The 24,888-nt window shown below is 42.3% G+C and overlaps 1 protein-coding gene across 1 annotated transcript in view; it reads left to right on the forward strand.

Annotated features, from left to right (window-relative positions):
* The window catches only part of sspo (SCO-spondin), a 65,393-nt gene that overhangs the window by 34,809 nt on the left and 5,696 nt on the right, over positions 1 to 24,888 (forward strand). The window contains exons 83-113 of the mRNA XM_046372153.1: positions 190 to 342; positions 418 to 584; positions 791 to 936; positions 1,239 to 1,459; positions 1,733 to 1,768; positions 1,984 to 2,148; positions 3,176 to 3,388; positions 3,654 to 3,821; positions 4,063 to 4,197; positions 5,222 to 5,459; positions 5,617 to 5,769; positions 5,889 to 5,935; positions 6,158 to 6,328; positions 6,513 to 6,689; positions 7,721 to 7,876; positions 8,158 to 8,282; positions 9,358 to 9,497; positions 9,789 to 9,835; positions 9,928 to 10,167; positions 11,904 to 12,065; positions 12,341 to 12,457; positions 12,547 to 12,685; positions 12,915 to 13,111; positions 13,293 to 13,463; positions 13,919 to 14,046; positions 14,154 to 14,308; positions 16,563 to 16,609; positions 17,924 to 18,088; positions 19,107 to 19,315; positions 20,334 to 20,429; positions 24,539 to 24,599. Coding sequence (XP_046228109.1) covers positions 190 to 342; positions 418 to 584; positions 791 to 936; positions 1,239 to 1,459; positions 1,733 to 1,768; positions 1,984 to 2,148; positions 3,176 to 3,388; positions 3,654 to 3,821; positions 4,063 to 4,197; positions 5,222 to 5,459; positions 5,617 to 5,769; positions 5,889 to 5,935; positions 6,158 to 6,328; positions 6,513 to 6,689; positions 7,721 to 7,876; positions 8,158 to 8,282; positions 9,358 to 9,497; positions 9,789 to 9,835; positions 9,928 to 10,167; positions 11,904 to 12,065; positions 12,341 to 12,457; positions 12,547 to 12,685; positions 12,915 to 13,111; positions 13,293 to 13,463; positions 13,919 to 14,046; positions 14,154 to 14,308; positions 16,563 to 16,609; positions 17,924 to 18,088; positions 19,107 to 19,315; positions 20,334 to 20,429; positions 24,539 to 24,599 — 4,545 coding nt within the window. The remainder of the gene's footprint in view (positions 1 to 189; positions 343 to 417; positions 585 to 790; positions 937 to 1,238; positions 1,460 to 1,732; positions 1,769 to 1,983; positions 2,149 to 3,175; positions 3,389 to 3,653; positions 3,822 to 4,062; positions 4,198 to 5,221; positions 5,460 to 5,616; positions 5,770 to 5,888; positions 5,936 to 6,157; positions 6,329 to 6,512; positions 6,690 to 7,720; positions 7,877 to 8,157; positions 8,283 to 9,357; positions 9,498 to 9,788; positions 9,836 to 9,927; positions 10,168 to 11,903; positions 12,066 to 12,340; positions 12,458 to 12,546; positions 12,686 to 12,914; positions 13,112 to 13,292; positions 13,464 to 13,918; positions 14,047 to 14,153; positions 14,309 to 16,562; positions 16,610 to 17,923; positions 18,089 to 19,106; positions 19,316 to 20,333; positions 20,430 to 24,538; positions 24,600 to 24,888) is intronic.

Below are 24,888 nucleotides of genomic sequence, written 5' to 3' on the forward strand. Positions count from 1 at the left end.
GGTCCAATTTACAGTTTGACTTTGTAGACTGTCCTTTGTCAGCTTCACTTAAATCTAGAAGAGGACTTGTTTTCTGATATTACTCTTTGAAAGCTTAAGATGCTGTCATCCCTCTTGATAATTTAAAGAGCGGAATCCTTACATACGAAGCAGTTGTGTCCTTACATCTCAGTGTGTTTTTGCTTCTAGACTCAATGACCCCTTGGCTCCCCTGGTCTCAGTGGTCTGTGTGTTCGGTCAGCTGTGGTGGAGGACAGCAGTCCCGCTCGCGCCTCTGCACTGCTCCACCCTGCAGCGGCCTCAGCCGCCAGAGCAAGACCTGCAACACCCAGGTCTGCCTCGGTGAGTCCAGGTTTCATTCTCAGATCTGTCCGTAAGTATCTTTATTGTCTACGCTGACATCATGTTGTCATGCAGAAGTGGGCTGCCCTCCTGGCAGGTTGTACAGGGAGTGTGAACGAGGTGAAGGCTGTCCATTCAGCTGCGCCCAGGTCAGCGGCAGGGAGGGCTGCTATTCTGATGGCTGTGAGGAAGGCTGCCATTGCCCGCCTCTCACCTACCAGCACAATGGAGTCTGCTTGCAGGTGGGTTCCCTGTAATCTGAGCAACATCTGAGCGGCACTATTATTAAAACTTGCAACATAAAATGACAAAAAGTTGATAATGAACAAATCTGCAAATGTAGTCACCGCAGGTTTTCCTGTAGACTTAACCCTGAAGTCCCATAACGAAAGTACCGCTGAAATTGTTGTTCTTTTTATCTAATGTGCTTCAACTGTGTATGTTTCAGGAGTGTCCATGTCTGGTGGACAAAGAATTTCTGGCCTCTCTGCAGAGTGTTTCTGTCACACCAGTTTCGTCTCTGTCCCTCCATAACATCTCTGAAGGGGTGGAACTTCAGTCTGGAGACACACTGGTTCATGACTGCAGCACCTGGTGAGCAAAACCTGGTGTATACTTAAAGCTATGCGATATCTCATACAGACCCGCGCTACCTACAACTTACTGTTTTTGACTGCTGGACAGTTAGCGGGTAGATTTCTACAATAGCTGAAGAAGATTTTAATCAAGGTATCTCCATTTCACACCATTAAAAGTATTAAATAAAGCCCCCAGCTGCATATGAAATTAAAATTACATTAAAATGAAAAATTATGGCTCCACCTTTCTTACTTTAAAGCCGTCACCTTCCCGATCTAGCACCACACCTCACTGTTCCTTTCCTGCGTTCTCTGTAGCGGCTGTGAACATGGCAGGTGGAACTGTTCCCTGGAGCATTGCCCAGTTGACGGCGGCCTCTCATCCTGGAGCTCCTGGAGCTCCTGCTCGCTGTCTTGTGGAGGTCTGGGACTGAAGACTCGCACTAGGAGCTGCGCACAGCCTGCCCCGACCCACGGAGGGAGAGACTGCCAGGGGCCACGGCAGGAAACCACCTACTGCCAGGCCCCTGATTGCCCAGGTACAGGTGCTAGTTTAGGTAGAGTATTTACTGAATATAACTGGTGTGTAGTTGGCATTCTCAGTGAGGGAAATTAATTTGCTAAGGTGAGAACTAGTGTTAGTAAATTTAAATCATAGATCTTATTTAAGTATGAAGATCCTTTGTATCCTTTATTTGCAGCCATTATAAATACTCTTAACAGTGCAGCAAATAGTGCCAAATGCTTGTTGGTGCACAATACTAAATGATGGAGCTTGTACTCATCTTAATTTTTTTGCTTGTTGTTGGCAGTTATTGTTGGTCCTACAGAGGAACCAATTTTACCAGGTAAATACAATGTTTAATACCAGCTTTTCCATCCATCATTTACTGAGCCTTTTATTAAATGAGTTGCTTTTTTTCTGCCTCCTTCTTGCGCATTGGTTTTGGTAATTTTTTTCGTACGTGGTATTGTGATTTGTTATTTTTACTTATAACTCCTGTCTGCTAACATTTTTAGCACACACAAAAAAAAAGTCAATTTCCACCTCCATCCCCTTTAGATGAGGACGCTGGCTTCTCTTCCTGGTCGTCATGGAGTCCATGCACTAAGACCTGCACTAATACTCATAGCCCTGCCAAAAAGTCCCGCCAGCGACAGTGCGTCAAGCCCCCCTGCTCTGGAAACCCTCGCCAAGAGAAGGCCTGTAACCTTCCCCAGTGTCCAGGTACGACCACTCACTTGCTTCCAAATCTGGTACTTCCTTGTGCCAGTTGGAATTTCACAAAACACCTGCTCAGTCTGAGATCAGCTTTGAGTATCTGCATGGGAGAACTGAAGCAAAAGAACTATTGTCAGTGTGTAAGAGTACCAATACCTCAGTAGCTAATGGTAGACAAGCATAGGTCCTGCTTTTACATGAAAGTGGCTGCATGAATATTAATCAAGGCACTAGTCAGTAACACTTTTTCCAAAACAACTGAGATGAAAACTGCCATCTTAATGGCTTATATCAGACAACAGAGGATTCACTATTTAGATGTTAAGAGCCTGTGTGTATGAGTAAGTGTGTGAGTAAGTGACGACCAGCTTTCCAGTAAAATCTTGACACAAACTCCATAGCGTCTGACATTTTACAGTTTGGGATTTCTGTTATCTCAGAGTCAGCAGAACAGATTTTGTAGTGGACTGTAGTGGCTGTTTTATGTACTGATCAGCACAGACATCAGAAGAGATTGGTATGGAAAATCTCTATTATTTATTGACTTTGTTTGAGAATATAGTTTGTGCAACCAAGAGGTGAAAGCTGACTGTTTTTAATCTCACGTTTTCAACCAAAAAAAAAACCCAAAAAGCAAAAATAGAGGAAAATACATCTGGAAGAAATTAATAAATCAAGTTTATATGCGTGTGTGTTTGTGTGAATTGCGTGTCTGTGTTTGTACACTCAACAGAGTAGTGTGGGAAGCTAACTAAAACAGTAGAATACAATTCTCCAGATTCCGACATTATTTTGGCTTCAGACAAACTTAATAAACTGCTCAATTTTTGTGTTTAAACTGAATAACTGAATAAACATTACAACAATACCATGAATGCCATAAATAAATGGTTTACTGTAATTATTGTTAACTGTAATGACAGGTTAAGAAATCAAAAAGGAGATGCAATGCCAGCAATTAAACCAAAATAATTGGGCTACGCAACACCTATTCTGCTACTACATCAAATGCTCTTTTGTAATACGTTCTCAGATGAAGGAGAGGTATGTGTAGGGGCTGACTGTGCACACAGGAACTGTTCGTGGACAGAGTGGGGGGTGTGGGGCTCCTGTTCACGGTCCTGCGGAGTGGGTCAGCAGCAGAGGATCCGAACCTTCCTCAGTCCTGGGACCAACGGCTCATGGTGTGAAGACATCTTAGGAGGAAACGTGGACCATCGCTTCTGTAACATCAGACCCTGCAGAGGTAAGCCAGCTACTCAAGCATTTAAAGTCAGTCTGCAGTTAGCTGGGAGCCCTCTCACAAACTTGTCCATGTTATTGCCAGCTGTGCTTAAGCAGAGAGACACACACACACAGCGATATCCAGTTCATTCATTTGCCTTGTCATTGAGGCATATCCCCCACTTTGGGAACCACTGGTGTAAAATGTATCTGATTTTTAAGTACAACTCTGATCGCACTTACTGTAACTCGGGACGTTCATGTTTGTTTGTGTGTTGATACCGTAGTGGATGGAGGTTGGTCTCGTTGGAGTCCCTGGTCTCGCTGCGATAAACGCTGCGGTGGCGGACGCTCCATACGCACTCGCTCCTGCTCCAGCCCTCCTCCCAAGAATGGAGGGAAGAAGTGTGAAGGAGAGAAGAACCAGGTCAAACCATGCAACACCAAACCCTGCGGTGAGACAGGCCCAACATTTTCACACATGCTTGTTGAGCTCAGATCACCGTGACCCCAAGGAGAGTTCACTCTCAAAACAGTTGCTCATTAATTCAGCATATGGCTCTTTTTCTAAGCAAGTCTTTGTGTTGAAAAAGTCAGCGCAACCTGCGATCAGCATTCTTGCTGAAGCGCATTGTGTGAAGCAAATGCCTGCAGCATCATGGGAAAATTCATGACCTTCTGTTTGTGTATTGTCAGATGAGAAGGGATGCCCGCCGGGCCAGGAGTTCGTGCCGTGTGCCAACCAGTGCCCACAGCGGTGCTCAGACCTCCAGCAGGGCATAGAGTGCCAGGGAAACACTGAATGTCAGCCCGGCTGTCGCTGCCCTAAAGGCACTGAAGCTGCTATCATTTTATTAACAGATAAGCCTGCGTGTGTGTGTGTGTGTTTTTGTCTGTTTATCTGAGTGATTCTTCCCTGAAGGTTCTGTCTCTGCTGGTATTCAAAAGATAAGAATATCGTGTTTGTGTGTGTGTGTGTGTGTGTGTGTGTGCGCACAAGCTGTATCTAAATGAGAACAGGTGCAGTTAACCCAAACTTTGTTATGACCGCTTTCACTATTTCAGTAGTTAAGATTGACTTTCCAATCATTTCTAAGCATTAGTTGCTTCAGATAGTTGATTCATTCAAAACAAATATATACAAAATGAACTGATACAAAACTGATAAATATTGTTATTTAGTTGTTCAAGGTGGTTTTGGTTTTATTTTGCCAGGTTTTGAGATATCTGTTCCTGGCATTTCATAGCACCAAAAAGCAACATCTCTTTCCTGAAAACATATCACATCTCATGTTCCAATATAGATCATTTCAGATGTAAATAATGATACATATCACAATATAGCTCATATTCTGTGAATTCTGTGATTTTTTTTTTTGCCCACAGTAGACTGTGCGATGTGCAAAATCCTGGCCACACCTTGATTGGAATTTTTGCCTTCCAATAAAATAGTTCCCATAAAAACTGTTGACAACTGAGTCTAACATTTTTCAGTTCTGTGAGCAGCATAAATTGAATTTCATTTACCTCCACTGTATTGTCCCGCGACCCTGACGGATAAGCGGTATAGAAAATGGATGGATGGATGTATTGTGTTGGAGGTAGAGCTCTAACAGATACCTCAAAGCTTGGATACAGCAAGAGGCCGGTGACAACATATGTCTTTACTGTTGTGGTGAAATGATGCTTTTAATTTATTTATTTATTTATTTTTTTGTGGATTTGGTGCATGTTTGTTTTTGGGTGGTTTGGTTTAAAATATCTTTTAATCAGCTGCTGTAAAGTAATCAAAAATCTTCACGTCTTTAACATAGCACAGAGCCCACATAACTGTTGTATGTGTTTGTGTGTCCAGGCCAGTTGCAGCAGGACGGAGTGTGTGTGCAGCTGTGGCAGTGTGACTGTGTGGACTCACTGGGGCAGATTTGGGCAGCCGGCAGCTCGCATCAGGTGGATTGTAACAACTGCACCTGCTCTGATGGACAGCTCCTGTGCACCAATCGCAGCTGCCAGGCCTCCTGCGTATGGAGCTCCTGGTCCAGTTGGGCGTCGTGCAGCGTTTCTTGTGGGCGGGGCCAGAGAACCAGATACAGGTGAGGAAAGGAAACTCACAAATACATCTTGGATTCCAAATTTTGTTCATCAGATGATAAACAAAATAGCTGCAATATCCACACTCTGAGGGAAATGTATTTCATTGTAATGAGATATTTATAGCATGATAAGCAAACACAAAGTGTTGTTTCTTAGATCTCTGATCCCAGAGACTGATGGAACAGATTGCCAGTTTGAGGAAGTCCAGCATAAATCCTGCGACCCAGGACCCTGCCCACCTCTGTGTCTCCATGACGACCGGGAGCTCAGTGTGGGAGACACCTGGCTGCAGGGCGAGTGCAAACAATGGTGAGATGGATGCACAGACAGAGGAAGAAAATAATATATTGTGTTGTGTGTGTTGACTGAAAAGGACACGAGAATCTAAAGTCTGTGTCAGTCAGTGTCTCATTTGTTTTGCCTCCTAGCACATGCACCCCAGAGGGAGACTACTGCCAAGACATAGACTGTAGAGGTGGGTTACTGCAAAACTGAATTATTCAGGCATAAATGTGATAGAATAACATGGACGCTTTTGCAAATGCACCAAACTTTATGCATTCAGCTTCCAGTACAAGGTTGTTTAAATAATGGGATTGTATGGAGAATATGCACGTTTCTATTTAACCTTTGATAAGGTTGTCGTGAAAGATGTTTTGAAAGTGTTGAATGACCATATCATGTGTGTTGTTTCCAGTGGATGGTGGCTGGACCCCTTGGTCAGTGTGGTCTGACTGCTCAGTGACCTGTGGTCGGGGCACACAGGTTCGAACCCACGCCTGCATTAACCCGCCTCCACGTAACAACGGGTCTCACTGCAGCGGGCCACAGAGAGAGACACAGGACTGTCACACTCCTCCCTGTCTGGGTGTGTTAGGAAATGTCACAGTTTCATCCACTCAGTCGTTCAGAACTTTCTAAAGTGCCAGATCACTATTTCCAGCACAAACTGTTTGTCTAATCTTGGACGAAGAATGTCAGCAAAACAGGATTATGTAGTAAGTAGATACGGTTCACATTTCCTCTGAACGTGTCAACTCCCTTGTCTACAGATGACCTTTGCCCCTGGTCGCCATGGTCACCATGTTCCCGAAGCTGCGGCGCAGGCTCTGTGTCGCGGCACAGGGTGTGTGCGTGTGAGGAGGGAGGAGACGCGGCGTGTCCCGCTGAGATCGAGGCTGAGAGGAACAGAGAGGAGACCCAGTTGTGTTACAAACAGCCCTGTCCAGGTACAGAGAGGCAAAGCTCAACAAACCCTGCTTTTCCCTGGTGTCAGATTGGTAGCAGCAGCAGCAGCCACTGTAAATTCATCAGTGATGTTCAACATGTGATCAGGAAGGTGTATGTAAAGTAATGACTTCTGATTCAGCCCAGAACAGAGATACCAGTTCATTGAATTTGGTGCAATCAGATGCTTAGCTCCCTGAAATAAAGACAATTGTGAAGTGGTGCACACCAGAGTTCTGCTCATAATTATGCTTGATAAATCATCTTTTTTGTTCATCGTGTTTGTGCCTTTTCCTTTTCAGGCAGTACAGTGAGACAGTGATTAAATAGAACAATGTGCAGACAGCAAATGAACTTTAATTATTATTTATACTTTAATGTTTGCACGCAAGATTACGTTACATGCATTTTTAAAGCTGAACAGTCTATAACCCAATACATTGTTCTATTATTTTTTATCTTTCCATGTGTATGCTCACTTTGTTTGTCCTGATGCTTCTTTTAAATTGTGGGTACTGCTTTTAGTCAGTTTATAGAGATGTTTACTGAAGATTGTGATGAGTAAATTTAATTTGGCTCGTTACTCAATAATTCAATAAACAGAGATATATTTTCCAGCCCTGCTCTCAGCTAAATTTGGCAGTTGATTAATGCAATTATTGATTTGACAGTATTAGACTATTTGTTTTTTTTACTGTCAGGCCATGATGGTTGCTAATTAAATTTTTGGTTCTGCTTTAGCTGTGCTGTAGTAGTTGATTCCACTAAGACAGATTTATATTGATTGTAAAGGAGAATAACCTAATGTTTGATGTATAAATAGACCCACTGTGTACTGATTAACTTAACAATGTTGTTTTTGCTCGTAACTTAGCAATAAACTCACCAGCACTGACACTGGGTCACATGAGTAAGTCTAAGTCCTGCTTCACAGAAGCGAATCGCAAAAAAAATTAAAAAAATGAAAATAGACAGAAGTATTTGTTGAAACCTGCATGTAGAACCATATTGGTTCATTTGTTTTCTTGTGCAGGATGTCCAATGTCAGAATGGAGCGTTTGGTCTGAGTGCTCCTGTGTGTCTCAGAGGCAGCAGCGCTACCGTGTAGCTCTGTCCCCGGCCACCAGGGGACAACAGTGCACTCCGGTTCAAACACAGAGCAGGACATGCAGTCTCAGTCACTGTGGCGGTGAGTAAAAAAAAAAAAAAAAAAAGAAATGAAGAAGCATGTATGGGTGTTAATCTGTATGCACAAAGAAGCCCGGTTGCGATGCTTTCATTGTTTCATGCTTTAGCTGCGCTCGAATTTTCTTTTCCTGCCCTTGCTGACCCAAACCGAATCACAGGAAATCAAGCACCTTTTGTTTTTTGGCGTGAGTTTGATTTAGAACACGCACGCGATGATTGTGCATGTTTCGTTATGTGCATGATAATACTGTCCGCTTCATGTTTTCTTCCTTATGTTTGCAGACTGTGAAGCTCCATTTGTGTACTCAGCTTGTGGCACGCCGTGTGAGAAGCAGTGTGCACTACAGGGCCATGGAGGTCTGTGTTTAGGTGTCAGGGAGTGCACACCTGGCTGCTACTGCCCACAGGTGAATATTTCATCAGCCCTGGTATATTTTAGATTGGATCAATTCATGTTCAAATCAACATTTAATAATAAAGCAAACCTGAATTGGATCAGTCTAATGATGTCAGAACATTTTGACAAGTTTCTCACATTGTAGTTGCCAACACACCTTGCAGTGTACATTCTATTTTTTATTTAAATTATGAATATGTGTGTTTTGCATGTGTTTTAGAAGAGAGTAATCAGAAAATATTCCCTATGGTCAAAAAGTTCAGCACCTTCTCTCCTTACTACACTTACAGTCTCATGTTTTGCACTGTTAGACCATTTCTGAAACGTAATCCTCACACCTTTGGAATCTGTAAAATAAGATGCATGTTTGTAGAGTGTGTCAGTGTGAGACAAGAGCAGAAATGTACTGGCATGACTGTAAACAGTGAAACACACAGAGCTGCGTATTGTTGTGTATACATCACTTTTATATGTTGCAATGACAATTTCACAATGTTGTTTGACCCAGATTTGATTTACAGCAAAAAATTCAAAAGTTCTCTCTGATAAACATAACCTGAGGACAGATAATGAAATATAAAACAGGAAGCACATCACGGGAGGCATAACATGGATTACTTGTTTTATTAATCACTTAAACCTGCGACTATAAGAGTTTTTTTTTGTTTGTTCGTTTTTTGACACTTGAGGTCAGCAAAAATAGCAGGTGTACAGTGGATTTGTCAAATCTTTTTCACTGAAAACAGCTGCCGGCTGTGGCCAAAAACATCACAGGAACAGTAGAAGTTGACAGTGAGCAGAAAATCACAATAAAGCTCTTTAAAACTGAGAGGGACACATTCACATTGTTACTTATCGATTACAGCCATTTTCCAATTAGACTTTTTCTTTTATTTCAACTTTGCCTTGTGTACACAGTTAGCAAGACATTTATATATATTCAATCAGTATTTTACTGTAGTTACAGGGCAGGAGAACTGCTTATCTGTACATCTTTTTGGCCTCCTTATTGAAAGCAAATAAAACAAAACAATACCACTGAACCAGTTCTTCTTTTTGGTGAATTGTTCGTTTTTTACTTCCAGGGCCTGCTGCAGCAGAATGGTAGCTGTGTTCCTCCAGAAGAGTGTGGCTGCGTCCACCTGCAGCACCAAGCCTCAGGACAACCACCCACACCTGTCACTGTCCCTCAGGGGGCCACTGTCACCATAGGCTGCAGCACCTGGTGAGACCCTGGCTTGTAAAAACAGGCTGTTGTCTTCTGTGTCAGTGTCCGGTCATACCAAAGAAGTTTGATCAACATTGACACGACAGAAATTTTGAGACTCTTACTTAGTAACACCGTCTATGTTTTAATTGTGTTGTTGCACTGCTCCAAGTGCAGCTGTGTTATGTGACTTTTCATTTTTTTTGTCTGCTTCTTGTTCGCCCTGTGCTGGTCTGCTTGTCTGGGATCTGTGTCTCACTTTGACATATAGTTGTTATCATCTCTTGTTGTTGCTGTCCTGTTTTCCAGCCTTTGCCATGATGGAGCTTTGCAGTGTGACATGAGAGAGTGTGAAGGTAAAAAAGTGGCGTAATGAGAATAATGTAAAGCACTCCTGTCTGGATAATCCCATCATCCCGTTACCCTTCTTTTTCTCACCTTCTTTCAGTCATCCTCAGCGAGTGGTCAGAGTGGACTCCGTGTTCTCCCTGTTTACCCTCTGCCTCCTTGCAGCATAACGACTCCCGGGCAGGAGTCATTGGCAGGAAGCTGGTGTCAATCCAAAGACGTTTCCGTGCCTGTCTGGACCTGGATTCTGGTCTTCCGGTCTCTAGGGATGAGGAGGAGAGCCAGTGTCCGGGACCACTGCAAGAGGAGAGGCTCTGTCCAGATGCGAACATCTGCAGAGGTAATGGTGTTTGTCCAAGAGGACAAAAAGAGGTTCACTCTGAGTCAAGTGAGTCTTTTATCTCAGACCCCAAATGCAGCCAGTTCCTCACTCTGCCTTTGTCAAGCTCCAGTTGGTCCCTTTAACTCCTCTGTGAGGAAAAGTAATAAATGGGACGGTTTTGCTCCAGCCTAATTCCCCTCAGCATGTTGCAGCAGTTTCGTACAATGCAGTGAACTAGTCAGAGTTAGACAAGCATGGCACCATAGACAAAAATGAATCACAGATCGGGCCAGAGAGAGAGACTGTGGTGATGAAAGGACTAGGGCATGGCTCACTCTGGGAGGGGGGAGGAAAATGCAAAAATATGATTGGAATACAATGCAAGGCTGATTTATTTATTATATGTGACGTAAGAGACATATTAAGACCAGTTGTATAAGAGACACAAGCTGATATAAAAAGACAGTAGAAAGGACTTTGCAGAATGATAGGATAAATACAAGCTAAAACTGAATTCCACTGTTCTAAAAGAGTTATAGCTACCTTATTGACCTTTTAGAGAGGCGTTAAGTAGTAAAACATGTTACGGTAGATGAGCCTATTAAAAGAAACCATGGACAGGTTTTTATAAAAATACTGCTGAGACATAAGTCCCTTAATGCTTGAGATATTCTCAAATTGACAGTAAGCTGATTTTGTTTTGTGGTTGTTAAAATTTAGAGCAAAGACACTGACCAGACCAAGAGGGAAATATCTGACTCATTGATTTATTCAAAGCAGTTACTCATCTGTTGTATGAGACTATATTAACTTGCACATATTGTTCTTTATCAGTCCTGTGCAACATTCATATAATTAGATGTTTTGTTTTGTTTTTTGTTTTTTTCTTTTTACATTTTTTCATAGTCTAATCTGGCGAGAGCTGGTTGTAGATGTAACACAGAAGAGGCCCGAGAATAGAGCCTTGGAGAGCTCCAAGTTGTTTTTGCTCACTCAGATGTGTTCGCTCCGTTTTCCAAGTTTTCAGTACAGTTGGATCACACTAACTGCTAATGTATGGCAAGAGTGGTACCAGGTTTTCATCTGTATTTCTGTGAGAATTGATTATGTGTCAGTTCGCTGCTGCCACTGGTAGATTGTTAAAGAGCTGGCAATCAGTACCTGGTGTGAAAAATGGCATTGTGCCTCCCTTCTCTCATTATTCCCCAAAGAAGTAAGAATGGAAAATGCATTTTAAAGAAAGCAGGAGTTTGATGTCCATGTGTCTGTGGGGATACATCAGGTTGATTGGATGTAGTGTTGTGTGCGAGCAAAGAGTGATTCATCCTGAACTCAAAATTATCGTCCCTCAATTCTTCTCTGGCTTTTTCCCTTTGGATCTGAATGAGAATGGCTTGGAATTACTACTATGCCCAGTGGACCCTTGCTTTGATTTACATGTCAAATATTTGAAGTCATGTATTTCATCATAGTTAGTCCAGGTGTCTAAATACTGCACAGCGAGGATTAACAGGTTACATTTACTATCGATAAATAGAACTGCTCTGATCTGTCAAATATAAATCAAACATCTTACCAACTCAAATATGCCAGTACAGATTCCATAAACAATAAACATGCATTTGTTGTTGTTGATGATGATAAGTATAACAACAGTTACAGCTATTATAGTACACATCGTGATAATTAGAGTCATTATAATCAGGATGAAAACAGAGCTGATGGTGGTTATGGTAATCATTCTACCCTTCCAGATTTGTGTCAGTGGAGCGTGTGGAGTGTCTGGACAGCTTGTGCAGACCCATGTAGTGGTGGAGTCAGGCAACGCTACAGACAGCCCCTGGCCTCGCCTCCAGGACCCCGCTGTAAAAGCCAACAAACACAGAGCCAGAGCTGCAACACTGGATTGTGCCCAGGTACTGGCCATTTGTTTCAGACTCACCACACAAAGATATTTACATGCCATCACACGCACAAAAGAAACTTTGCAGAAGGCAATTTGTGGATCCAAAAATATGTTGCGTATTCAGATCCTTTATTACAAATGCTTTTGTTGCGTACCAATCAAGTCTTTTTAGTCCCTCTTTAACAGTGACAAAGAAGTTAAAATAGGGTGGGGGTTACATGCAGCAAGCTTTGCTTTTCTGTTTATTTATAAAGAGCGAGAAAGACTGTTTTCCCTGTTTCCTAGGTGAGCGCTGTGAGGACAGGGGGAAGACCTACCAAGACAGCTGTGCCAATCAGTGTCCTCGCAGCTGCACTGACTTATGGGAGCATGTACAATGTCTCCAAGGAGCCTGTCATCCAGGTAACCTTTGATGTGAAGAACAGCTTAACATATCTCTATTCTCATATTTATTTCTCTTTCATTTTCTTCCCCTTTCTTTGATTCTTCAGGTTGTCGCTGTCCAGAGGGACAGTTGTTGCAGGATGGTCACTGTGTGTCTGTGACAGAGTGTCGCTGTGGTGTCCCATCAGGCAACGGGACACTGGAGTTCATCCCTAAAGAGGAGCTTTCCGTAGACTGTAACACCTGGTGAGAACAACTTTGGGTCAATTTTATTTTGATATGCGACAAGTCAAAGGTAAAGATTTGAGTTGTGAAAAAAGTTCATCCAAATTGGTCTGTTGTATTAGCAGAGGATGTCTTACATTAAGAGCAAACTTTCCTATGTAATAGCTTGTTCAGGTCTATTCAGACACTACCTTACTTTCACATGAGATCAAGCTTTTATCTCGCTTCTCTCATCATCTCCATCGTGCAGTGTGTGTGAGAACGGCACTTTGGTGTGCACTAAGCTTCCCTGCCCGGTGTATGAGCCCTGGAGCCCCTGGAGCTCCTGCTCAGCCACCTGTGGGCGTGGCCACAGGATAAGGACGCGTCTCTGCCAGGACACAGAGGGCGGACCTTCCTGTGCAGACACCAAGCGGACAGAGAGCTGTGATATGCCACCCTGCCCAGGTCTGACATGGAACCACTGCCCTCATGCACAACTGACAAAGTGGCATCATTTTTTATATCATACTTATTGAACCTAATGTGACACATTTAGCTTACTGACAGTTACTTTATTATTGTTATTGTTATTGTTATTGCCTGTCAGTTCCCCATTTGTGTCCTCTGTAACTCCCTCGCTGTACAGTGGGATGTTCGTTGAGCGAGTGGTCACCCTGGAGTGAGTGCAGCGCCACATGCGGTGGCGGGTTGTCAACGCGAAACAAAACCGTCCTTAGAGAGCCCGAGACTGGTGGGACGGCTTGTGTTGGACCACTTGAACAACATACTGTCTGTAACACCAACAGCTGCTTGCCTGGTAACACAAGCACTCACATCATAGCACATTTACATATTCTACTAAGGAATATAATTCCTTTATTATGATTAAAGTTGTTGCTAAGTAGGATCTTAAAGAGGGGTATTCTCACAAAAATCAGCAAAGTGAATACAGAATTGGATGAAAGAAACCATCCATAAATGAACGACCAAGAGACGATCTCTCAGAATGAAGAGAAACCTTAATGATTTTATCACACGCGAAAACATACTTAATATGTATAGCTGAATGTCCAAGACTGGACAAATGAGACAAATCTCTGAAACGGGACTAATACAAATACATAATGGGGAAATATAGCATGAACAAGGAATCAATTAAGAGCTAAATGACTCAATGATTAAATGACAATTATACTGAATTTATAAGAGAGCACAGACAGATGTGGAAAGAATGTAAATAATTAATAAGAGTTATTTTCATTTGTTCTGCAGAATGTCCCCGTGGGCAGGTGTTTAGTGACTGTTCAGGTTCCTGTCCTTATGTCTGTGAGGACCTGTGGCCACACACTCAGTGTTTACCTGGACCCTGCACCCCTGGGTGCGCCTGCCCTCCTGGACAGGTCAGGACAGTATGCGTGAGTGTGTGTGAGGTTGGAAAGATGTGACAGAATTGTATTATACCCTTGATTAGATCTGATTCTTCCCAGTCTCACTGTGTCCCTCATAGGTGATGCATGAAGGCTCCTGTGTGTCTCACTCTGACTGTCCCTGTTCACAACTGTCCCTGCCGGCTGGTTACCCAAAGTGGAATATTAGCGCTGAGGAAGTCACGGAAGCTCTGCTGCCCCCTGGAACAGCCGTTCAGCACCTCTGCAACACATGGTAGTATAGTAAAAACAGTTCCATTAGTTCAGTTAACTATTTTGTTAAGCCAGTAAGGTCATCTTGTGAGTCTGTCCTTGCGAGACTGTCCTTTCAGCAAAGGATCTAAATGTACCCTGTTCAAGTGGCTTACAGTGATCTTGTGAATAACATGGTCCATGAAGGAGCATAAATGCCTCTCATTCACCAATAGTGCTTGTGCATTTAGGTGGCCCTTGTCAATTTGCCAAGTCAGATATTTTAAAGTTTATCAGCATGTTTGCTTTAAGGTGCAGGAAAGTTGTTAAAGCCACTGGGTATTTATAACGAGGTCCATTGCTAAGAGTTACATTAAAACACATGGAGGACGTCTGGTTGATATGAAATTTATGCGGAAAACTTCCACTTACCAAGACCAAACAGGAGTTTCTTTATGGTTTCTACAATTTACATCTTGCTACAGAATGCTTATTGATCAGATCTGGGATGCACAAGGAGGCAATGGTTCAGTTTGGCCCACCAAATGTTTCTAGCAAAAATAGTTAAAACAACTATTGAATAATATTGTTTATGCTGTTTTGCTTTTGTGAGGTAAAATGCTCATATATAGGATATATACACATAATTATTTTTTATAATCTGAGCACAGCAGGCAGAGTGACACTTTTTGCAGGGGATGTGGGAAGTGAGTCCCAGTGTATGCCTCTTATCCTTTTATGAATTCAAAAGAGGAAAGCACAAACAGGAGGAGATATGACCAGCCTGTTTGGCCATGCCTACTACAGGAGCTGGTAAACTACAATTTGTGAATTCCAATTTTGTCTAAAAAAAAATTCTTTTGTCTCCTTAAGAAAAGCTGCAAATAGTGCAATAAGGGAAGATTGCTGACAGTACAAAAACATACAACAAAAAGTACAACATAAAAAAGAAAAGCAAAGACCCACCCTTGTGGTTAATGAGTTGAGTTTCACTTTCACAGAGTGACTAATGCACTGTGATGATTTAAATTTGCTTTACTGAGACATTTACACTGAGGTGACCTAAATTGTTCTTCATCAGCATCGCCTCTGTTTTTGATTTCCATATCAGTTTGTCCTTTTTCCTCTTAATCACTTGGGTTCCTGCTTATAAATATAATCATGTAGTCATCATCCCCTCTAAAGAATTTGTTGGCACATTTTTTGACATTGGCTCAATCAAATTAGCATTCTATGAGTCTCTGAGCACGCATCAAGGGACTGTGAATACACACAGATCATCAATAATATAAATAATACTTTCATGAATACACTCTTAATTATTTCAGCCAGTGGAAAACATTTAAATTCCCCTGTGTAACATATATATAAAAAAATTAATGTTAAGGCTTGTGTCATTAATACATTACGTATGATCTCAGGGAGATTGAATAAAATGCAACTGGACTTGGTTATATGTCTTTGAAGATTTCACCTCTCATCAGTCCATGCTCATCAAGAGTAGACTATGCTTGGCAAGACGTCTTCAAAGACATATGGCCGAGTCCAGTTGCGTTTGATTCAGTCTTCTTGAGATAGCTATGACCTGGATAAATGAGAATATCCACAGACATTACGTATGATCGACCTTCCAAAACAGCCTATATGACCACGATAAAACCACTTATACAAGAGTTTTTTTGATTTTCTACTTCTAATGTTAAGTCTAGGCAACTAAGCCTACTTGGCCATGGTTATTGGAAGGTTGTGGTCATGGTTAAATGACTCAGCATTACCTACTGATTGGAGATGGGATGCCAATTGTAGCCTCACACTGCACCCATCTACCACAACCTTGTAGGTGGTCTTATAAAAGCAACATACAGTATGAATACAATGAGAGAAGCAACAAACTATTTTACATTTGCACATGGTTTTAAAGTGTGAAAACCCAAGCAGAACTACTGTCATTGCACCAAGATACCACAATGAATGTCTGACAGTCTGAAATGAAAACTCAAATTATCTTCCACTGACTCTTTCAAAGTGTTGTGGAGCATCGAAAGAGTCGAATGTCATTGTCTCAACCATACAGTCAACAACAATCCGGTTTGGTACTATGATATCTGCTGTAATAGATAGTCTAGCATGCAGCAGACATGCCGTAAGTCATTTCATCTCCCTCACAGTGGTTTTGATACTCATTTAATGCAGTCTGATGAGCTCCACTGTGCGATGTGATGGGGGTTTTGGTGTCTCACTGTTCAATAATATGAACCTTACTGTTTTGTCCCTCACCTGATTCTAACTTTCTACAGTGTCTGCCAAGGAGGAGTGTTCAACTGTACCTCTGATCTCTGTGATGGTGAGTGATGCTCTGCCACAGCTGTTCTTACCGAATGCATTGCTTGCACTGTATAGGGCCTCTCTGTTTTAGCAATGAAAGCACGAGCAGCAGGAATCTTTGCTCGAACTGTCAGGACCACGATAGGTATGTCAACCCATCTATAGTTAGTAGCAGCTGCTCCAACAGTTGGCTCAAATAACTGAGAGACAGTCACAGCCCACAAAAGGCCATTACTGGGTTTTTGTTTCGTAAACAAGACACACTATGTTGAACTAGCTCGGGGACAAAGAGCTGATAGATAATGGAGAGTAGATTATCGGAAAGTGCTACCCCTCATACAGTCATCAGAGACTTGAATGTGTGAATAGCTCTGCCTCTGCGGTTGGACTCAGGTTTTTGTTTTTTTTATCTGTCATCATCTGATCTGCAGTGCCTTTTATCCTCCTCTCTGACAGGAATCATTTTGACTGGCATGTTTAAAGATCCTGCAGCTCTCAACAGAACTTCAATTTGACAGGAGTCAGAAAAAAAATAAACAAAGTGCTATTGAGAGGGACAGCATACCCAGCCAGCAAAAACAGGATCAAGGATCTTTTAGAAAGGTTAGCTAACTAGTGATGGCAAACAGGTGTATATAAAAAGCTTGACTTCCAACTGTCAACAGTTTAAATATAGAATTAAAAAAAATAAGGAATGAAATTATGAAATTATGTTGGGGTGAACAGCATAGCAGTCGTGGAGAATCTACATATACTTAATAATGCAATTGCATATGAAAATCTTGTCACATTTGTTGCTCCTTCTGTAGCGGGCACGCAAGCTAAATCCAAAGTGAGTCACGTCCTCATACTAGGAGAAACTGCTCTATGAACACAGCAGGTAATTCAGCCTGCAAGTTGACCAGTAAGAATATGTGCAGTTCTATGAAATGCACTGCAGCAGCTGTACAGATTGTTTCAGGTCATTTCTGTTTAAGTGTGTTTGATTGTGTTTGGCTTGTACTTGTTGCCTCACTTTGTCCTTGGAAGAGTTTTTGTTTCCCAAGTCTTGTTGATGAATAAAAGAAGAACTAGGTAGACAAATACTGGAATTTTCCAGCTGTGACTGTCTCTTTAGAAGATAAGAAAGGATCCAAACATTGTTTTTTTTGTTGTTTTAGTGAATTTTATTAGAAGATAAGAAAGGATCCAAACCTTTCTTTTTTGTTGTTTTAGTGAATTTTATTTGGGCAAGCTGAGGAACAGTGCTGGCTTGCTTCTGTAGGTAAATGAAGGTAAGATGAACACCGACTGAATCGTCTTCATAGTCCTCTCCTGTCTTGTCCTCCTGCAGTGGACTGTGTGTGGTCCAGCTGGTCCCAGTGGAGTCCGTGCTCAGCCAGCTGTGGCTCGGGCCGACAGAGCTCCACCAGAATCATTCTGGAGTCCAGCCAGTATGGAGGGGCTCCATGTGAGGGCCCTGACCACCGCACCATGACCTGCATGGCCCCTGACTGTGGTGAGGAGGGGAAAGTGATCGTCATAAATAATGACAGTAATATTTGTGTTGTGAAACCTCATGTTTATTGAAAATGTCGCCCTCGCTTTCTTTAGTTATCATGTCAGACCTTAAAGCTTCTAATGATAAGCAGATTTAACACTTGAAATTCCTCACATTATTTGGAACAGTGGACCCTTGATCTTAGACAAACAGGATTGTCATTTATGACAGTTACTGCTTGCTGATTTTATGAGCTGTAGCTCACTATCTTAATCTTGTAAAGGGGTCATAAATGTGCACATGGCGTAATGTTAAATTGTGACCAAAACTACATATCCCAGGCAAAAAGTCAACATCCTTCTACATCATCCTTTAAAGAAGACATGGAAATAAAGGAGACAGCATTGTTCTTGCATTACACTGTGGAGCTAGTTTGTCCTATAGTGTTTATAAATCTAATGAGGACAAATGTCAGATCAGACTGTTATTTCATTCTAACATAAACCACCTTGGCTGCTTACCTTACGTACTTGTTTGTGTTTGCAAATTGTTACAGGAGAAAAGACTTTTAGTATAAGCACTAATGTGTTTGGCATTGTGCCTCAGGTAATGTTGGCTGGAGTGTGTAAACTTCCCCCATATCCAATCCAGAGCAGGAGAGAGCTGCTAATGTTTGCCTAAACTTTGACAGCGTCCAGGACTTCCATAGGGCAGAGAAATACCAACTAGCGAATGTGCTAGTTATCAGGAGGGCTTTATTAATGAAATCAGTAGACCCGCAAATAATGAGAGTTAGCTACTGATGCAGCTCTGCAGCACAAGGTGTAGAAAAAGCATATTGTCATGAATAATAATCAATCTGTCCACACCTCCTTTCAATTCCCCCTTCTCCTTGTCCCCCACCAATTCATCATAATATTCTCTCCACTTTTTCAATTTCTCCTCTACATCCCATCACCCTCCCTTTCCTCTTCTTTCTTTTTCTCCTCGCCTTCCTTACGCATTATTTTTCCTTCCCACCCCTCCTCCTCTGCAGCGTGTCCCGTCGGGGAGCAGTGGAAGAGGAGCGAGCCCGAGCAGACCCCGCTGTGCGAGAGAAGCTGCCACGATATTTACTCCTCTCCTGTCAACTGCAGCCGCTCAGTCGAGGGCTGTGTCTGTCAGGAGGGGATGTACCGAAACATGCAGGGTGTGTGTGTCATCCCCGCCCTCTGCCCCTGCCATGACCAGGGTATCCTGTGGGAGGTACGCTCACACACGTAAACAAATAAACACGCACGCGCACGCAGGCTCATACTCATAGTAAACAGACATCTGCTGCCCGGCTAACTTGGCAGCTTGTACCCATTGTGATTGCCTCATTGTGGCGTTTGTCTGAACCTTACCATTAGCGTGTTGTTTACTTTCCTTACCGTTAACTCCCATTGTGTTATTTACTCATAAAGAAGGGCCTATTAGAAGATGAGTGACATGCCCCGCGGGCCACATTAGACCACAATGCCTCTCCAACCCTCAGCCTCATCAATTATGTAGGAAGTGCTGTAGAAAGCCGGCACTCGGACCGCAACTTAGCAAGCCTGCCAGGAATTATTTATGATGGGGGGATATTATAGGATTATAAGAATTAATCATACACTGACATGTGGTCAGGTCCCCCCTCTTGATCTTTCTCCAGGCCTTTCACTTTTTATTCTCTCTTTTTGTTTCTTTCTTTATCCTCTCATACCTCTGCTTTATCTCTCACTAGTCCCTCCTCTGCTTTGTGTACAGGATCCACATTCAGTCTCTCGCTTTCTCCGTCTGTTTTCTCTTCATCTGCTTTTCATCAGTCTTCCCCTCCCTTCATCTACCCGTCTCAGTCCTTCTTCCTATCAGACTCTTTGTTTCTGCTCATGACTAATGTCCATATAAAGACCCTCTATGGTTTTCTAATCAATCACCCTCATGAATATTATGCCAAATGGCTCAGAGTGGGCCACAGAAGCACTCCCTACTGGGTGCTTTTGTGAGGGTAAAAACTGACCTATTAATGGTTTCTTTAGTTAACCCCCACACACACACACATAAAATATATAATGTAGTCTGTCTGTAACCTTAATTATGAGCAAGGGTGCGGCTGGGGCTTTAGTGGATTCAGTGAAGAAACAGATCCTGAGGTATGACAAGTTGCACTTAATCAAATCTGCGCTGACTGAGACCGTAAGGCGAGTGTGTGATTTCTTTCGAGTGAATATGAATATTGTGTTTTTTGTGTGTGAGCCAGGCAGGATCAGAGTGGGTGGAGGGCTGCCTGACATGTCGCTGTGTGAACGGGAAAAAATTGTGCCAGTTAAGATGTCCACCACTCCACTGTGATGAGGTGAGAAACAATTACTCTGTATGCTCTGAAACACTTTTTGGGACTGAGTGATATGACATCATCATTGTTTTATGTTGTAATGTTGGAATATATGTTGTGATGCTGCTATTTTTCTGGAAAGTCACTTGAGAAACCATTGATAGATGAAACTAGTTTTGTTCTAGATGTGAGTTTTTGGCTAATATTCATCACCAGAAACATCAAGATACTTTATAGGAGTAAAGCAGAAATCTTGTAAATATTGCCTTAAATTTGTCTTGCTTGCACTACTTCTTTAAAAGAAATATTAGAGGGATACATGCCTCAGTAGGAACGGTATAAGAAGATCTCTAGCAGCTGACAAATGTTTAATGTTTAAAAGTATGCGTCATTATTTTTCCCCAACCATAAGTTCATCGTTTAGTTTTTCTTTATTTATGCAGCGAGTCTTCAGTTTGTTACAGTAGTAAGGTCAGAGCTGCTATGAGGAACTAAAGCCTTCTGAACCTGTTCACCTAATGAAGTTCAATATCTCTCCACCTTAGATATCATGGCCTTATAAATAAACCACAAGTATACCATATAAACCACAGATGCTGGGTTTTGTAGCTCCCTTTTGCTTATACCGTCTAGATAAAAAGTATTGTCTGCTTCCCAGTCTTCATTGCAGAGGGATGTCTATGAGTTGGAGGCAATTCAATCAAAAGCTAGTATTTAATAAGACAAAAGGCTGAGATTAGAAAAAAGATTTCTTTTATTTCCTACCCTGGAAGCAGAATTACACTTGGAAATCACAGAGATGTTTACACTGGTGAAATCAAACCCACACAAGTATGTGTGTACACCTGCACAAAGCACAGTGCCAAGCTCCACTGTTCACCTTTTTTTTGTAGCTTATGAGAAAGGCATTTGTAGTCCAAGTTATTTTCTATTCTGTGCACATGAGTGTATGAACACCTAATGTACCGCATCCACACAGATAAACAGATGAAGGTTCACATACAGAGGCATGATCAGTCTCCCAGACCGACACACCAGCCCATTAAACCGCCACTGCTACCCTGGGGTGGTACAGTTCACCCGGCGTCTGTGTCGGTCACAAACATCTCAATTACTCTGAGCGAGGGAGAGAAAATGCTCTGCTCCCTCAAGAAATGTGTGGGATGTTCTTTGTCGCTGGCTCAAGTGGATCAATAGCTGCCTGTCAGATTCTCCCACAAGCCTGCGCTTTTTCCTCTAACATGCCTCCCTACCTCCCATGAAACACTGAACCCCGGTTCCCTCGTTAAGCATAATTGAGTTTTGTTCCAAGTCAACATATTCACCTATTGGCAACACTGAGACCTTTTCTGCAAATATCCATCAATTACAGGGTCATGGAAACATTTTGCATATGGTTTTGCTAAGGGTTACAGGTGCAGTGCAAGCTCGGCGTTACTGGTGACGACCCCTTCACGTTAAAAATTCTCTCGCAGGCACCGCTCGGTCATCCACCTGTGAGTGGGTAACAGCTGCTCGTCGGTGAGCTCGGCGTCAATTATGCATGCGCTCTGTACGACTAGAGACAGATGAAGAACAAATGAACACCATATAAAATATGAAAATGATTTCTGTAGCGCTTGAGACAGGTGGAACTTTCGGTGCTGCATAAATACCAGTTCTACCCCTGCCTCAGACAGAAATAAAGGAGAAGGGTATAACATTGTTAAACTAAATGCTCTGGTGGTGCAGTTGGTACATTTTTCTTTCTTTCTTTCTTTCCTTTTGTACCTCCTGTCTCAAAACTTGGCTAAGTAAAAGCAAAACTATATCTGCATGGCTAGAAACCAGACACAGGTGAGAAGATATTCTCTCTGTGCAATTTGGGTGAGCGTCCCCGGGCGCTTGATACTGCCCACTGCTCCTGTGTGTGTTTCACTCCATGTAATTTGCCGGGTGTTGCATGTGTGTGTTCAACTAAGGATGGGTCAAATGCAGAAGACCAATTCAGTGTGTGTATGTAAAAATATATATACTGTCAATAAAGCTGATTCTTCTTCTTCTTCTAACCCTTAAGTTAAAAGATGATCCACTGATGAACGGATTCCTTTTTCCTTTCTCCTGTTGGTGAAATTGAGAAGTTGAGTTGCTGTACAAAAGTCTGTCCCATCCTTGACACAGTAAGCTGAGTTTATATCTTTAGCACACCAGTTTGGTATAAAGGCCAGGGTAAAAATACATTCTGCTGACATCCAGAACGTTAAAGGAGAGGTTGATTACAGAGTGAGCGCCGCACAGTAGACAGTGTACAGAGCGCTCCACCTGTGCTGGTCTTCATGCCGGTTGGAAGGGCTCAGAGTTGTCCAACTGTTTCTGCTGGCATTCTTATGTCCCTTGCCTCCTGCTGCTGCACCAAGGTATGCCTCTGTTGAGGCACTCCTTATCCTGGCTAATATGAAAATATCATTTAATGCACTGCTCCCTGACTGACTGTGAATTTATTACTGTCAGTATAGTCTGTTATTTAGGTCTGAGCTTAAAGCTATAATCTTCTAACATGCCTCCACTGCTCTGCTGGGAGCAGCTTTTCAAGGTTAGGTATTGAAGGTTTTGTTATCTGTTAATGCACGTTATAAGGGTGTTTTCCTCATTAACACTGGCTTCTGCTATTGCTTTTTTCTGTTCCAGGCACCTTAATAGAATATTTCTCTCATAGCCTGCAGACAACACAAATTTGACTACAACATACTAGAAATAAAAGTGCCCTTCCCTTTGAAATAAGCAAGATGCATTTCACACAATTTCCTCACACGTAGGCACGCATGCACACGCACACGCAAACACACACTCTTAATTTAAAGGACTTAAAATGGTCCTTCGTGATCTTCACCCTTTAAGTGAGTGGGCTCCCTTCCTCCCTGAGGGAAGGCTGATGGCAGTACACTGTGGGAGGAGAAGTCCTCAGGGTGAACAGTACAGAGGAGTGTGTGTGTCGGGTGAAGTTTCGGGTGAACTGAGGCTGGTGTTGGTGCTGAAGCACACTGTCAGACTGTGTGTAACTCTGCTAACAGCAGCTATTCTCAGACAGGGACACCACGGGACACCCTGCTTTTCTCTGGACTGTTCTGGATGTCTCTCTCTCAGTGGCTTAGCTCCTTCTGTCTGTGTCCTTTGTGTCCTGACGTCACTGTCTCACTCTCTCGCTATTTTGGGTTTATGTCTCACTTTGTGCCTTTTTTAATTCCTGTTCCTTTTCCCATCTGTTTAGCTGCTCTGATATTCTGTCTCTCTTCCTCTCCTCTCTAATCCTTATCTCTGTGGTAGATTCAATTTATGTTGATGTTGGGTTTGTAACAAACACCTGTAAACTAATCTAAAACTAATGTGTTTGTGTTTAGTCCCTGTTAGCAAATACTAGCATGCTACCATGCTAAACATCATAACTGCTAAACATATCAAGGTTAGCATTGCCATTGTTACCATGTTAGCATATTGATGTTAACATTTAGCTCAAAGCGCCACTGTGTGTCTGAGGACAGACAAGACAGAGATGTTAGCTTGACTCTTATCCTTGTTAGATTATGCTGCTACAGACCATCTGTACTTGATTTTCTCGCTATGCTAAGTATTTTGGCTTAAATTACACTCTGCAGACAAATGTATTGGGACATCTGACTATTACATCAACGGGGACATTGCTTTCTAATTGCTGTGCAACAGCTTCCACTCTTCTCTGAAGGCTTTCCAAAACATTTTGGAGTGTGTGTGTTTTTGCCCATTCATGAAGTAGAGCATTTGTGAGGTCAGACACTGATGTTGGACAAAACGGCCTGGTTCAGAATTTCTGTTCTAGTTCATCTCAAAGGTGCTGGATGGGGTTGAGGTCAGGGCTCTGTATGAAGTTCTTCCACACTTTATGGACTTTGCTTTGTGCACTGGGGGACAGTCATGCTGGAATAGAAAAGGGCCTTCAACAGACATTTCATTTTTCTACCAGCGTACAGTATAATCAATAAATTGACCGTGAGTGTTGACAGGGTGCTGTTGATTATTTCTGATGACATGTTATGTTATGCTACGGCTTGTTTTCATTTAGACTAATCAAGAAAAGTTAAAAGACAGGCCGTATTACCTCTCTGTCTCTCTCTCAGGGGGAGATCAAAGTGGAAGAACCAGGCAGTTGCTGTCCAGTGTGCAGAAAGCAGTTTCCAGGTTGGTACAACACACACTATGCAGAGAAACACAGCACAGAATCCCCAAACAGACTGTGTTCAGAAATCACATGTATATGGCAGGTTTGGAAACTGAGAAAGTGAATGAGAAAGACTGAAAGCCTACACTTTTATTCTGGTTATTGTTTGAATTGTTATTATAAACCAGACATATGTAAGTGATGATATTTTCTCTAAACTCTCTGTGGCTGCTCAAATGTCAGAGAGTAATCCTTAAAGGCAGATATATAAAATCGATATGGTTCCTTTTTATTCCATGTCATGACTAC

This window comes from Scatophagus argus, chromosome 18 (genome assembly GCF_020382885.2).
Source record: "Scatophagus argus isolate fScaArg1 chromosome 18, fScaArg1.pri, whole genome shotgun sequence".
In the NCBI taxonomy this organism is placed as follows: domain Eukaryota; kingdom Metazoa; phylum Chordata; class Actinopteri; family Scatophagidae; genus Scatophagus; species Scatophagus argus.